At 36.6% G+C, this 13,826-nt stretch overlaps 1 protein-coding gene across 3 annotated transcripts; it reads right to left on the reverse strand.

Moving 5' to 3' along the window:
• Positions 1–341: 341 nt before the first annotated feature.
• LOC107859730 (zinc finger CCCH domain-containing protein 1) lies at positions 342–13,418 on the reverse strand. 3 transcript variants are annotated; one of them, XM_047407136.1, is made up of 7 exons: positions 13,258–13,416; positions 12,022–12,114; positions 11,817–11,907; positions 10,262–10,579; positions 8,914–9,743; positions 8,264–8,425; positions 342–607 (listed from the first exon to the last, which is right to left on the reverse strand). In XM_047407136.1, the coding sequence occupies exons 4-6, from the start codon at positions 10,338–10,340 to the stop codon at positions 8,321–8,323; spliced, it is 1,014 nt and encodes a 337-aa protein (XP_047263092.1). In that variant the 5' UTR covers positions 10,341–10,579; positions 11,817–11,907; positions 12,022–12,114; positions 13,258–13,416; the 3' UTR covers positions 342–607; positions 8,264–8,320. The 3 variants fall into 3 exon arrangements, with proteins under 3 accessions (XP_047263092.1, XP_016560307.1, XP_016560308.1); XM_016704821.2 differs by lacking the exon at positions 10,262–10,579 and having other exon boundaries at positions 13,258–13,418; XM_016704822.2 differs by lacking the exon at positions 10,262–10,579 and having other exon boundaries at positions 12,022–12,117; positions 13,258–13,407.
• Between the last annotated feature and the right edge of the window lie 408 nt (positions 13,419–13,826).

The following is a 13,826-nucleotide window of genomic DNA, read 5'->3' on the forward strand; positions in this document are numbered from 1 at the left end:
GAATCAATATCAGTATCAATAGCAGTTCAGTTAATTAGTTGATTGGCTACCTGGCATTCCGCCTAGGTGGGAGTTCAATTCCAACCCCTCAGATTTGATCAGCTAGAATTTTGACAGTGACTTAGCGATGAAAGTAAAAGAACTAGTAGGCGTTTAATTTGGTCGATAGCGCAGGTTAACTAAACTAAACCATCAGATTTGAAAAGTTTAATGTCATTTCCATTGGGACGTTGCTCCAGATTATAATAACGTAACCACCAAATCTACAATTACAGTCCCATCATAATAATTCAGCTCATCCGAAAGATATGATATCTAGCTGAGATGGATAGACCAGCAACTGAAAATGAACCATTCACTAAATCCATCATACAATAAAGGGAAAAATACATGCTTTAATTCCGAACAAGTTGTCATTAGTATTATCAGCTAAAAACTTATATCAAAACATATCTTTATACTCTTCACATTAAAGGAGAGTGGGTGGAAATAATGGGTGTTCAAGTCAATGTGCTGGTCTTCATCTTCCAGATCCAGTGTAGTTTAGAACTTCACGATCATACATCAATCACCATCAGCTTCAAACTCGAAACGTCAAAAGTGAATCCTGCCAAAACAGAAAGTTGTTCAGGTACTCTTGATTGTATCTGCAGTTATACAATTCTGATTTCTTTAGGAAGTAGAGCACATGTGACATATTATATCACCCTTTCACGGGATAATAGGTAAAACAACTGAGCCTTGCCATCAATTTCAATTTCTACAAGTCCATCTACAAATTCAATGTCCTAACATATATCAAACAAGTTAAAACTGAGAAACCAGAGTCAATTATCTTCAACCAAACACTAATAGTAGCACCATGGAAAACCACAAGGAGCAAGACAATTAATCATCACGAGAAAGCATAGTCAACCTTTTAACTTGCAGAGAAGTCGCAGCAGAATCTACTAAACCATATTTAATATGCTGCAACAGAAAATCGTGAAAGTAGGATACTCCAAATTCGGGGGTCAAAGAGTTTTAGAAAACGTTCTTGGTGGAAAAAAATGTGAATGAGGGATCCCACTGAATTGAATTGGGTTCATGAATCTAAGAAATGGTGAGAATTCTTGATCTCTCTCAATATCTCTCTCAATTCGAAAATTCAGGATTTGAATTGATGTCCTCTCATTGATTCCTCCTAAATTGGAATTGTCTTGATCGTCGGATATCATTGAGAAAGAAATAGGAAGAAGTGTTATCGAACGATTTCCTGCAATTCTTCCCAGTATGGAATGAGTAAAGAATCAAGCTACAAGTCTCGATCTATACGAAAGGCACTGGTTTTTTTTCTTTCTTTCGGTTTCATTGATAACAGTTCTCTTTGTATAGCAAAAACAGTAATCTTGAAGCTGGTTAAGGACAGGATTAGTAAATTCTATCCCACAGTTAACTTGGGTCCCTTACAGATTTCTTAATCAAATTTGGACTTGGTTAGTACGCTAAGTCTTCTCTTAGCTCAATTACATCTTTCTTCTTTTGATACTGATATTGAGCTCAATTACATCATTCTAATAGAGAAACTATATATATGTATATATCCATTCATAGTTCAACAAAACAGCAAAGTACTCAAAAAAATGACACATACACGCAATAATAGCTTATTTAAGTTTCATTACTTCATCAAATCCTGGCATATTACCATTCCTGCTGGTATTTGAAGCTTCATGGGTAAATGGGTAAAGTCAGAATTATAAATTTGAGATTTAAAGACTAAAAGTGGTGCACAAAGGGTATAAAAACTTGAGAAGTGCCTAAGTTAAAGGCTCACCATTCCCAGCACCCTATCACAAAGAGATAGATCTCCTTGCAAATTTTAATAGTCAACCAACTTTAACAAACCTCGGACAGCTTAACAAAGCAATGGAACAAGGGAACTTTCTAAACCCAAGACAAACAAGTTGACCCATTCACTGAAAGGAAATATTAGAAAAAATTCTAATTGGCTCACTGCTGATTACTCCGGAAAGCAGCAGTAAAGAGTGGAGATTTGCCCTCATCGTTTAAGGCTCACCATACTGGAGAGTAGAGCCTTGGAGTAGGAAGAAGGCAGTCGCAGAGAAACTAGGGCTAAGGATTTCTTTACTCAGTTGATCTTGAATTGAAAGTAGAAAGTGAGAGAAAAACCTAACTACAAATTTTGCAAAAATAAAATGAAGTCTTTTAAAATTAAAACGGAAAAGGGCCTAAAATGCCCTTTCACCTATTGGTGCAAAAATGTCCTCCATCCACCTTTTGACTCTATAATGCCCTTCACATCCGCCTTGGGGCTCCAAATGCCCTTCACATCTACCTTTGGTCTCCAAAATGCCCTTTATTTAACATTGGCCAAACCCATCGGTGGCCCTCCAAACTTGACACGAACTTTCACTTAGGCACCTCGAGTGGACGTTGTTCACTTTTAACACCTCAAGTAGCCACAAAGTGTCACTTTGACACCTTTTGCTGAATCAGCAAAGAGAGTGTGTTGCACTCGCTGCCAGGCACGTTTTAGGGTATATAACATATAAATGAGCCAATTATAAACGGACATTTGGCATTTTTATAAAAATAATTTTTATATAATTAATTTAAATTAAAAAAAGAATTAATAACCCAACTCCACCCTTATATCATCTTCCTAACCACCCCACCCTTATATCATCTTCCTAACCACCCCACCCCACCCCATATCATCTTTCCTCAGCCCACCCCACCCCAAAATCGTCTTCTCCCACCCTCCCCCACCCCCATCCATTAGTTTTCCACCATTTTTTTTCTTAATACAACTGATTTTTAATAATTTGGAAGAATGCAAGTTGGTGCAGATTGTAGATTTCTTCTTCTTCTTCTTCTCTTTCTTCTTCTCTCTTTCAACCATCAATTTTCCACCATTTTTTTTCTTTTCTTAACACATCTGTATCCCTTCATTTTCTTATCTGGTTTTCGAGAAAATGGCAAAAATGGTCCATATGTTGGGATTTGATGAGACTATCATGGTGTTTTTGAGAAAGTGGCAAAAATGGTTCATATGTTGAGAAAATGGCAAAAATGGTTTTCGTCGATGGAACAACGGTGTTTGCTGTTGTTGGCTTGGTGAATTTGTGCTATATGTTTCGAATTTGTTGAGAAGTGAATTTGTTGTTGGCAAAAATTGTTGTTGAGAAGTGAATTTGTCTTGGCGGAGGTGCGGTTGTTGGCTTGGTTGGCGGTTGGAGGGTAATGGAGAAGATGACTTCGGGGTTTGAGGAGTGGGGGTGGGGGAGGGCAAATGAAGAAGATGACCGGGGGAGAGGGGGGTGCTAGGGGGATGGGTGGTGGTGAAGAAGATGACTTTAGAGTTTGGGGGTGGTGGGGTGGGGTGGGGGTTGATAATTTTATAATTATTTTTTAAAATGCCACGTGTCAGTAATTAATTGGTTCCTTTAATTTAATTATGTGTATATATATTAATAAGTTGGATAATTATTAATAATCATGTATTTTGGCCTTTTGTTGTTTTGAAAAAAATTAATTCTGAATATAAATAATGTTGTGGCAATTTAAATGAGTTGGCACAAATCAATTGGTCGTTTTGTCCATATTGGCAGCGAGTGCAACACACTCTCTTTGCTGATTCAGCAAAAGTGTCAAAGTGACACACTTTGTGGCTACTTGAGGTGTTAAAAGTGAACAACGTTCACTTGAGGTGCCTAAGTGAAAGTTCGTGCCAAGTTTAAGGGGCCACCGATGGGTTTGGCCTTTAACATTCCCAATATTAAATTAAAAAAAAAAAAAGCTTCATTAATGAAATGGCATTTTATTAATTTAAAACCCCTAACCCATAATGCCTTGTTTTGAAATTCATGTGATCTGGTACTTTTTGTGGGTTGAAATTCATGTGATGAACAGCTAAAAACTTGCACACTCATCAAGCATTCTATGGTTCTTAGAACAAAACAATGCTCACCATATGATTTTTACAAGCTGAGATCCTGAGGGGTCCCAGTGGCGTACATTCGTTCGATTAAGGACATGTATGAGGGAGCGAAGACTCGGGTACGGACGGTGGGAGGGGACTCTGGGCATTTCCCGGTCTTGACAGAGTTGCACCAGGGATCGACTCTTAGTCCGTTTTTATTTGCTTGGTGATGGATGTGTTGACGCGGAATATACAAGGGGAGGTACCTTGGTGTATGCTTTTTGCGGATGATGTAGTTTTGATTGATGAGTCGCGCCAAGGTGTCAATGATAAGTTGGAGGTTTGGAGACAAACCCTGGAATCTAAAGGATTCAGGTTGAGTAGGACCAAGACGGAGTACTTAGAGTGCAAGTTTAGTGACTCGAGGCAAGAGGACGACGTGGTAGTGAAGTTGGAGTCGCAGACGGTTTGTAAGAGGGATAGTTTTAAGTATCTGGGGTCTATGATCCAGGGGAATGGAGAGATTGATGAGGATGTCTCTCACCGTATTAGGGCATGTTGGATGAAATGGAGGCTAGCCTCGGAAATTTTCTGCGACAAGAAGGTGCCTCTCAAGCTTAAGGGTAAATTCTATAGAACTGCGGTCCGGCCGGCCATGTTACATAGGGCGGAGTGTTGGCCTGTTAAGAATTCTCACGTCCAAAAGTTGAAGGCGGCAGAAATGAGAATGTTGCGTTGGATGTGCGGATTTACGAGGGCTGACAGGGTCAGGAATGAGATTATTCGGGAGAAGGTGGGAGCGACTTCGGTGGAGGATAAGTTGCGGGAAGTGAGGTTGAGATGGTTTGGCCACGTGATGAGAAGGGCACGGATGCCCCAGTTCGTAGGTGTGAGAGGTTGGCCTTGGAGGGTTTCAACCGGGGTAGGGGTAGACCGAAGATGCACGTACTGGAGAGGAGTGATTAGACTGACATGGAGCAGTTACAGCTTACTGAGCACATGATCCTCGATAGAAAGATTTGGAGGAAGAGTACTAAGTTAGAGGGCTAAGGTGTGTGGTCAAGTCGTAGTCTTTAAGTAGGAGTGTTAGGCGTAGCTTGGTTGGTAGTTCTAGATTTGGGGGAGGGGGGTCTTTGGTTAGGTATTGCACTTCTTTTTTGTGGATGATGTTTCTCTGTTATTTTATCAGTTTGCTCGCCTTTTGGTCTACGGTCCTTCGTCTTGAGCCAGGGGTCTATCGAAAACAGTCTCTCTACTCCCTCGGGGTAGTGGTATGGACTGCGTACATTTTACCCTCCCCAGACCCCACTATGTGGTTATATACTGGGTTTGTTGTTGTTGTTGAGATCCAGATTATGGGAGCTTCAGTTTTAAAAATCTTTTAGAGCATACAAAAGAAATGATGTTTTGCCCGGTGAACTACAATGGTATAGTGCATGTAAATGAAAAGGGGTTTAGAAATTTGTTACAGACGACCAGTAGATGATTCTGTTTATTTTCAATAATTAATTCTAGACGTCTAGCTAATTTCCTCTAAAGTGAGACATCAATGACGTTGAATACAACAGCACCCACTTGTTGAAATGTGTTGCTTCACTTTGTGAACGCTATTATGAAAGAAGTGGTGATTAGTATTATTACTTTGTATCTAAATGTATCAAAGGTATTTGTCATGACATTTGGTCATAAGATTTAGTAAAACTCATTTCACCTTCCACACAAATTCGGCTTGATTTCACAAAATCAAAAGGAAGAAAATAACTTATGGTGCAATCCTTACAAAGGATACCAAACACATATATTCAATCGTAAAAGAAAGATGCACACTTTGGCATGATTTCACAACAAAAAGTACTAAAACATTAATATATTAGTATTGATCGTCGGGTATAGATAGGGGGTGGATGTGAGTTAGAATTTTTTTAATTTTTTTTTTTTTTAAATGGGGACCAATGGTAATGCATCACTTCGTTAATGAAACATCTTTGATTTATTTAATATTGGGGATAGGGGTGTGCAAAAACCGAACCGACTGATAAAAATGTTATTCGTTTATTGTTATTGGGTTAATGGTTTTTTAATGGTATTATAAAAAAAATTATTGGATTATTGATTCGATTCAATTTTTTCTTACTGAGTTATTGGGTCATATATATATATGACTTATTATATGTTTATCTTAATTTCTACAAATTAACAAACCAATTATTTCAATTATACAAACTCTTAATTTCTTCTAACAACATTTAGTTCAAACTTGAAGATTCTTGAAAATTAAAACACATCATGTAGGATTTTTAGTTGCAACTAAGATATGTTTTTTTTCATGTTAGTTACTACTATTTTTATTTTATGAGTATTTTCTTATCGGTTAAACCGAAAATCGAACCGTTAAGGATTAAAAACCGATAAACCGATAAAAAATATCTTATTGGTTTGGTTATTGGTTTAGCATATTTAAAATCGAAAACCGATAAACCGAACCGATAATATGTAAAACCAAACCGAACTGACCAATGCACACCCCTAATCGGGGATGTTAAATAAAAGATATTTTGGAGCACAAAGGTAGATGTGAAGGGCAACATAGAGCCAAAAGGTGGATTGTGGGCTTTTTTGCACCATTTCCAATAGGTGAAGGGCATTTTAGGCCTTTTTTCGAAATTAAAATAATATCAGTTAGGTATCCAGTTTTGTTTGCACTTATGGAGGTCTAAATCTGAATGGTTCAGACTTCAGATCATTAAATGTATTTGTTTTTTATTAAGATTTTAGCTTTGAATAGATCTTAATCATTCAGATCTAGAACCAAGTCTTAATAGGTCTGAAGAAATATTCTAGTGTTTGATAATATTCACCACCCTATTCATAATCAGCAGTCACCACCACTAACCACCTCTGCCACCGCTACCATTGTCAACCACCACCAACCACCTCCACCATCAATAACAAATATCGCTACCAACCACTACTATCAACCGCTACCACACCTACTACCTCTATTATTCTATTATATTCACCGCCATCATCGTCGTCGACAGCACCACTATCATCAACCACTACCGGCCAATCTCTACTATCGACCAACTCATCTATCACAACTAGTACCACCACTAACTACCACTAATACATCACAAGCTCCATACATTCTTCGGCAGCCACCACCATTGTCACTAGTAACACCACCTCTACCACCACTTCAACCACTACCATCGCTACAATTTATCTCTTCTAACAACCATCTCCACCATCCCAACAAACAACATCTCCAACTAGCACCAACACATCACCAACCATCATGCATTCATGTTTTAGCCAACACAATCAACACCTCAAACTACTAACATCAAGCAACGTCACATCACAACCACCATCAATCGCTACCATCATAATAGTCACTACAATACCAACCATCACAGCTATCACCACCGACATTATTTATCACTAACATCAATCATTGTCACCGCAACCACTATTATAAACCATCTCCACTATCACTAATAAACTAATAAACATAAATGTTTTTTCTCAATCAAATAATAATTTTGTTGTATTAAATTACACACTTTTATAATATATAATTAATTTTTTATTTGAATTGTATTTTTTATTTTATTATATATACAAATAAAATTTTTTTGTACATTCAGATATTGAAAAACAAACAGTCTTAATCATATAGTTTTCAGATTTAGAGACAACATCTTAATTGCTGAAATTTAACTAAAAAATAAATAAGAAAAATAAGAAGAGGAGCCCATTAGATCCAAATAGTGAATCGTAATAGAAATATAAAATAAAGTTCAGATGTGCATTCAGATTTTGAATCTATCTGAATCTTAAAAAAAACAAATGCAGCCTTAGTAAATACGAATTTTGTACAAAATAAAATGTATAACAGTATCTTAAAATTCCGATAACATTAGTTAGGTATTTGGTTTACACCAAATATTTTTTTAACAGTAGTACTGAACCATGTTTACCGACAATTTGAAAGGAAAAACTGAATGCCGAACAGATTTTCCAGTTTTTGTTGGTTTCCTTACAGGAAGTCGGTTTAGGTTCGGTTTTGAACAGCCCAAATTCCAATCTACAAGGAAGTATGCTTCTAATAAACTTTATTTTTACACATGAAGCATAAGTTCTGAACATGTAGCTATTCCTATTTTTACAAGGATAACATGTAGGTACTTATCAAAACCAAATGCTCTAAGTATGTAGATTGGAATATAGAAAATCATGAATCAGTTGCGCAAGAGCTCTAGCAAGAAACAGATAGGGTTGTACATAAGGAACTACACACTTTAAACCTAAGGTATCCAATTCATAGGCACTTACAGTAAAGCAAGATCCACTTCTATCACATCATGAAAGAGAGAACTGGCAGAAGATCCATCATTTTCCTTGAGCCGCCATTTTTTTGCGTATTTCAAATGCTGTATTGAATATCCCAAGGGTTGGCTGGTTGCACACATAGCACTTCTTATTCTTTGCATGGTGCTGTCAACCACAACCACCAAAAGAAGAAAAAAGAAATTAACTTGCAATCTGCACACAAGATACAAATAGAAGTGAAACAAGTCATACTTGTGTGCACTAGGTGACAGCAACTAAAACTGATTTCAATATTCGCTATTGTTTGCCAAAAGTTCAAACCCACACAAGAGCAGCTTACTTAGGTAAAAAGGCAAATTAAAATACATGCTGCAGAAGCAACTCTTGCCTATTTCAACTGGTAAATTCATTTATACTGGTGACAATAGAAAAAGGAACCAAGAAAGTCCTTTACAATCATCTCACTCTTTCACTCGGTTGTCACTCCTTTATTCAGATGGTCAAGATTTGGAGACGGTGGTGACTAAACTATGTCATGTCAAATAAGAGGAGGTTAAAAACAAGAGAAACGGACAAGGTACGTAAAAGGGGTTGTTGTTCACAGACCCCGTGACATGATCAAGCAAACAAGAGCAAGAGGTAATTGAAATTACCTTTAATGCACAGTGCTCACAGAAGTAATGCTTGCATTTGGTCACAACAGGATCAACAAAAGGCTCTCTGCAGATAAAACAAGCAAATGGTAATGCGTCATCATCATCTTCATCACTCTTCTCTGCATCCTCGTCATCCTCATCCAACATCCCCAGAGCCAATTTTCTTTTCCTCTCTTTCTCAGCTTCTTCCCACTCCCTTTCCATCTGCCAGCCAGACTTATAATCTCCGCGGTCATGCATAAATTTGCAGGAGTCTCCGTATCCACAATATCCCGTCTCTTTATAGTCCTTACAGATATCTGGTTGATAGTCAAACCTTGCTGAAACTCTGATGTGAGCAGAAGCCCTGAGAGGACCATGCGCTCCACCGGCTTTCTCACTAGAGATCGTATGTTCTCTTCTCAAACCAGCTTTGTAATCAGTGTATTGATTGATACCCTTATACAATTTCTCATCACCGCCTGCCTTGCTTTTTCCCTTTAAAGCCTCCTCTGCCTGCTTCAGAGCTCTTTCCCGAATGGCCCGAGCATCTTTCGAGAACTCAGTCTCAGTTTCTAAAGTGGCTGTTGCTCTACTATCATTCTGAACTTGAATTTCCTTAGAGGACTCAAAATGAAAACGAGAGGCTTTTGAATCCACACTGGATTCAGTATCCTTGTTGGATTTTGAAGGTCCAGTTGAAAAATGCAGCTTATTATTAACCGCTGATTTTTTCTTGGTATATATGACTGAACTATCACCCTCTGCATCGTCATTCTCCCCCTCGTCAACCGCAGGACGCTTTCTGATATTCTTCCCCTTGGATGGTTTTTTAAAAAAATTGCATACTGCAATAGAAGATGGAATATAAAAATATATTAAGCAAAAGTAGAATGCGACAGTAAATTGACAAGAGAAGGCAACAGCGAGCTAGAAGAGAAAAGGAAATTAGGATTAATATTTGCTAGAGTAGGATACATGCATATATATATATATATATATATATATATATGAACTTGAAGAGTTTTTCGTTTCATTGCAACTAGAGAAACAAGTTGGATGAAATATGGTTTCCATATTATTTTCCTGTGGAGACTTTTATAAATCTAATATTGTGTGTTTGACGACACAAAAAGGCTTAAAAGCTATCAAAATACTACGAATTATAGAGCTTAATTTTTATTCTGATATACAAATCTCAAAATAATAATAAACAGAATTATATTTTTGAAATGGACAATGACGACATACTCGGTGTTGATGAAGACACTGAAGAAAGATAAGTACTCATAACAAAAATAGGGAAGATAACCAAGTAAAAGAAACAACAGCAGTAACGAAATTGAAGAATAAGATAATGCCTAACATAATAATAGTACTGGACAGGGAGCAGATAGATGCTCAGACAAGAACCATGCTCTACTACTGGGATCCCAATGCATCATGCATAATCAGAAGGTTCTCCGAATTTTTTTAGTAGGTTGGACTGCAATGGAATGCCTGTTTAATACTTCCCTGGAACTCCAACTGCTGTCTAATGCTTGCCCCAAAAAAAGGAACTAGAACTATGTAGAAACTTCAGTTGCTGCATGGAAATAGGTATGCTTTCATTACTAAAACGGTTGAACTGCCCCAAGCTTCTCCTATTCACAGGCCCAAAACACAAACCCACTCTTCATAATGCCTAGAACCAAATAATTGAATATTGAGAATAGTTTCATCTCAATACACACATATAAGCATCATTTTCATATACACCAAAGTAATAACTGTCTAAAGCACTAGTCACTACTTCGGCATCACATGGTAACTAAAGAAGACTGACATATACTTTTTATGGCTTTAATCAAATTACAAGTTCAGAAAGAATACGTAAATTTTGTTTATTTGGTAAAGCAGATTAATCAAATTACAAGTTCAGAAAGAATACGTAAATTTTGTTTATTTGGTAAAGCAGAACATGAATAGTAAGACCCAAAATCAAATTTTCTCAGGTAAAACTCATCATCTTTATGAAATTGTACAATCAGGACATTATCCCACAAGTGATAACCAATCAAAAATTTTAAATACTTCAATCAAATGTAGAGATGATCTATATCAACATAAAACTGTAAGAACTATATAAGATTTTCCTAGAGAATTGTCATTTTCAGAGCTTTCAATAATAATGGAATTTCCAACATCAACCCAAAAGTAACTAGGAAAGCAAAATTGATTTTAGAGCATACAGCGTTGTATTCTCAGAGAAAAGTTCACAGAAAATTCTCCAAAATGTTTAGCACAGCAGCTTTTCCAGCCAATATTATGAATAATTTGAGTGCCAAGTAAGATCATGTTCAAGAGCAGTGCCAAATGGTAGAGCAAATCTCCATAAATGTAAGAACTAAAATGCTGAAGTGCCGAAAATACAGCTAGTGAAAAGTATTTACGAAGGACAGATAGGTTCAGCTTCTTCAACGATTATGATTGTAAGAAATAAACCCATGTACTGTGTGATATAATACAAAGTTACCAAGTTCAAAAAAATAAAATAAAATAAACCTCTGAAAAGTTTGTTTACTACTTATTATGGTGGTAACAGCAGCTTCCGAGAATCAGATTACAGTGAATTATCAGATAATACGTTCACCATTCATAACGTTCAATTCTAATACTCAGTACGGTGATAGCTGTAGCTTCTGAGAATCAAGCTATGGTGACGGTAAGAATGAGATTACAGTAACTTATCATCACCGTGATCTGAATTTTTACGAAAATCAATTACACATGTTTCCACTTTTTTCCCAAAACTGTAGTATGATACTAGGCTCTATATTCTAAACCAACTTCAGATGAGATTCCAAATGACAGGATGCCAGTAACCACAAACAAATCGGGCGGCATTGTTTCCAGTTGAGAAGGAGGAGGAGGTCTCTTACCGGGACTTGAAGAAGTTGGAGCTGCTGGCAGCTGTTCAGCTTCAGCTTTAGGAGCATTTGAATCACATGCTGGTGTGTCTGAATTCTCCATCTGACAATAAAAAGCAACGTAAAAGGGACAAAGGGCGTAGGTATTAGGAGAGACAAAGAGAATCTATTAAAGGAGGAACAGGATGGAATGAAAATGAGGAAGAATGGATCTTACAGCTCTGATTTTGCTTTGAGAGAGAGACGGTTGAGTAGTTCACCAAAGTCTTTCCAAGAGCAGATTCGGGACTTGGAGCTTCCAGGTGCCACACTGCTTTGAACACAAACATGCTGTCATTAATATGGTCCAAAGAGAGTATACAATTGACCAATTATCTATTATGTTTGGCTCTGGTTCTGGTTATTTGTCTTTACAGTTTATATAGACACATCAATCAATCTAAAGTTAGTAACTGGAAAAACGAAAGCAAATACACTCTAGATAATATTGCTAACATCAAAAATATATACATCCATTTAGAATATGAGAAAAATCACCAAGAAAATTAAAACCAGTTAGATCTTATATAGCAATTTGCGATCCCCGCAAAATACATAGACACATTTACATCAATACATTGACTAATTTTCATTTTCTCATTTTATAGGAAGAGAGGTAAACAGAAAATTATCAAGGACAAACAAATAATATTCTTCCAATCATACTTTTTAACTTTGGTTTTTCATCTTTTCCAACTCTTAAAAACACCTTACATGTCTCATATCTCTTTGTCCATTTTCAAATAAAAGGCGCAGATGAACTTCCGCTCAAATAATCATTCTCAGCTTTCACACTAATATGTGTCTTCTCATTGCTTATCCTATTTTCAGAAGTTTTTCAATTAATGAAGTTCAGATATACCCTCTTCTCCAGGAACATTGTATCATGCAGTGGATTGTTTAATATATTTTTTGCTGAAACTTTTATTTCAGTTGTCCACCTAGTATCTCAGTTTTTTGAAGTTTCATACCTGAACTATCACCAACTATTTATCTAAACACACCTCAACAATCAATGTGTTCACTATTCCAACCTGAAATATCACCATTGTTCAGGTAGGAAAAGCATGTTGATTTTCACTCAATTATATCTATGCAGAACTTATCACTAGGAAAAAACATATTTAACATAATTTCCTTTGCACAAATTAATAACTTAACGGGAGCTAACTAGAGCCGTACTTCAACCTCGCACCAGAGGTTAGTTAAGGGGGGAAAATGCATCAGAAAACTGAATATTTGTCAATTAGATTTGATGACCAACACCGAAATCAAAAAGAGAAAGTAAATCACTCTCAAAACCGGAAAATAGTTCAAACTAAGCAATTCCTTAAATCCAGAAAAATCGAAAACTGGGGAAGAAACAGAAGACAAGAAAGATAATAAAAGCTAGCAGAAGTAATGAGACAAATACCGATAAAACGGGAGACGGCAGCTTTACGGAAACAACGGTGGCGGCGAACCAGTGGCGGTAGCGAACCGGCGGTGGTGGTGGTGGGTAATTGGGGAGGGTTTGTTTGTTTTTCGTTTTGACGGGAACATAATTTGGGTTCTGGAAATGGTCCCTTATGTATATGAGTAGAGCTACTTTTGTCCTTTATATATTTATCTTGTGCATAAAAGGTCCTTAAAGTTTAACGAAGTGGATGCATTTGATCCTTGAGAGACGGAAGGCGTCAAACTTAAACGGAGGTTTCTCACTTTATAAAATCCTCTTATTTAATTTAAGCCATTTAAATTTGGGTTATTGATTAAAGCCCGTTTGGATAGGATTAAAAAAAAATAGCTTAAGTGATTAAAAGTTTAAAATAAGTGCTTATAAATTAAGCAGATAAGTATTTGGGTAGAAGTGTTGAAACTGAAAAAAAGTTGTTGATGTAAAGTAAACAAATGATGTTCAACACTTTTTTGTTGTTAAAATGGCTTAAATATTCTTAAAGTTGTTAACAACATAAATAAGGTGAATTATTTATAATTTTAAAA

The sequence above is a fragment of the Capsicum annuum genome, chromosome 2 (genome assembly GCF_002878395.1).
Source record: "Capsicum annuum cultivar UCD-10X-F1 chromosome 2, UCD10Xv1.1, whole genome shotgun sequence".
NCBI lineage: Eukaryota > Viridiplantae > Streptophyta > Magnoliopsida > Solanales > Solanaceae > Capsicum > Capsicum annuum.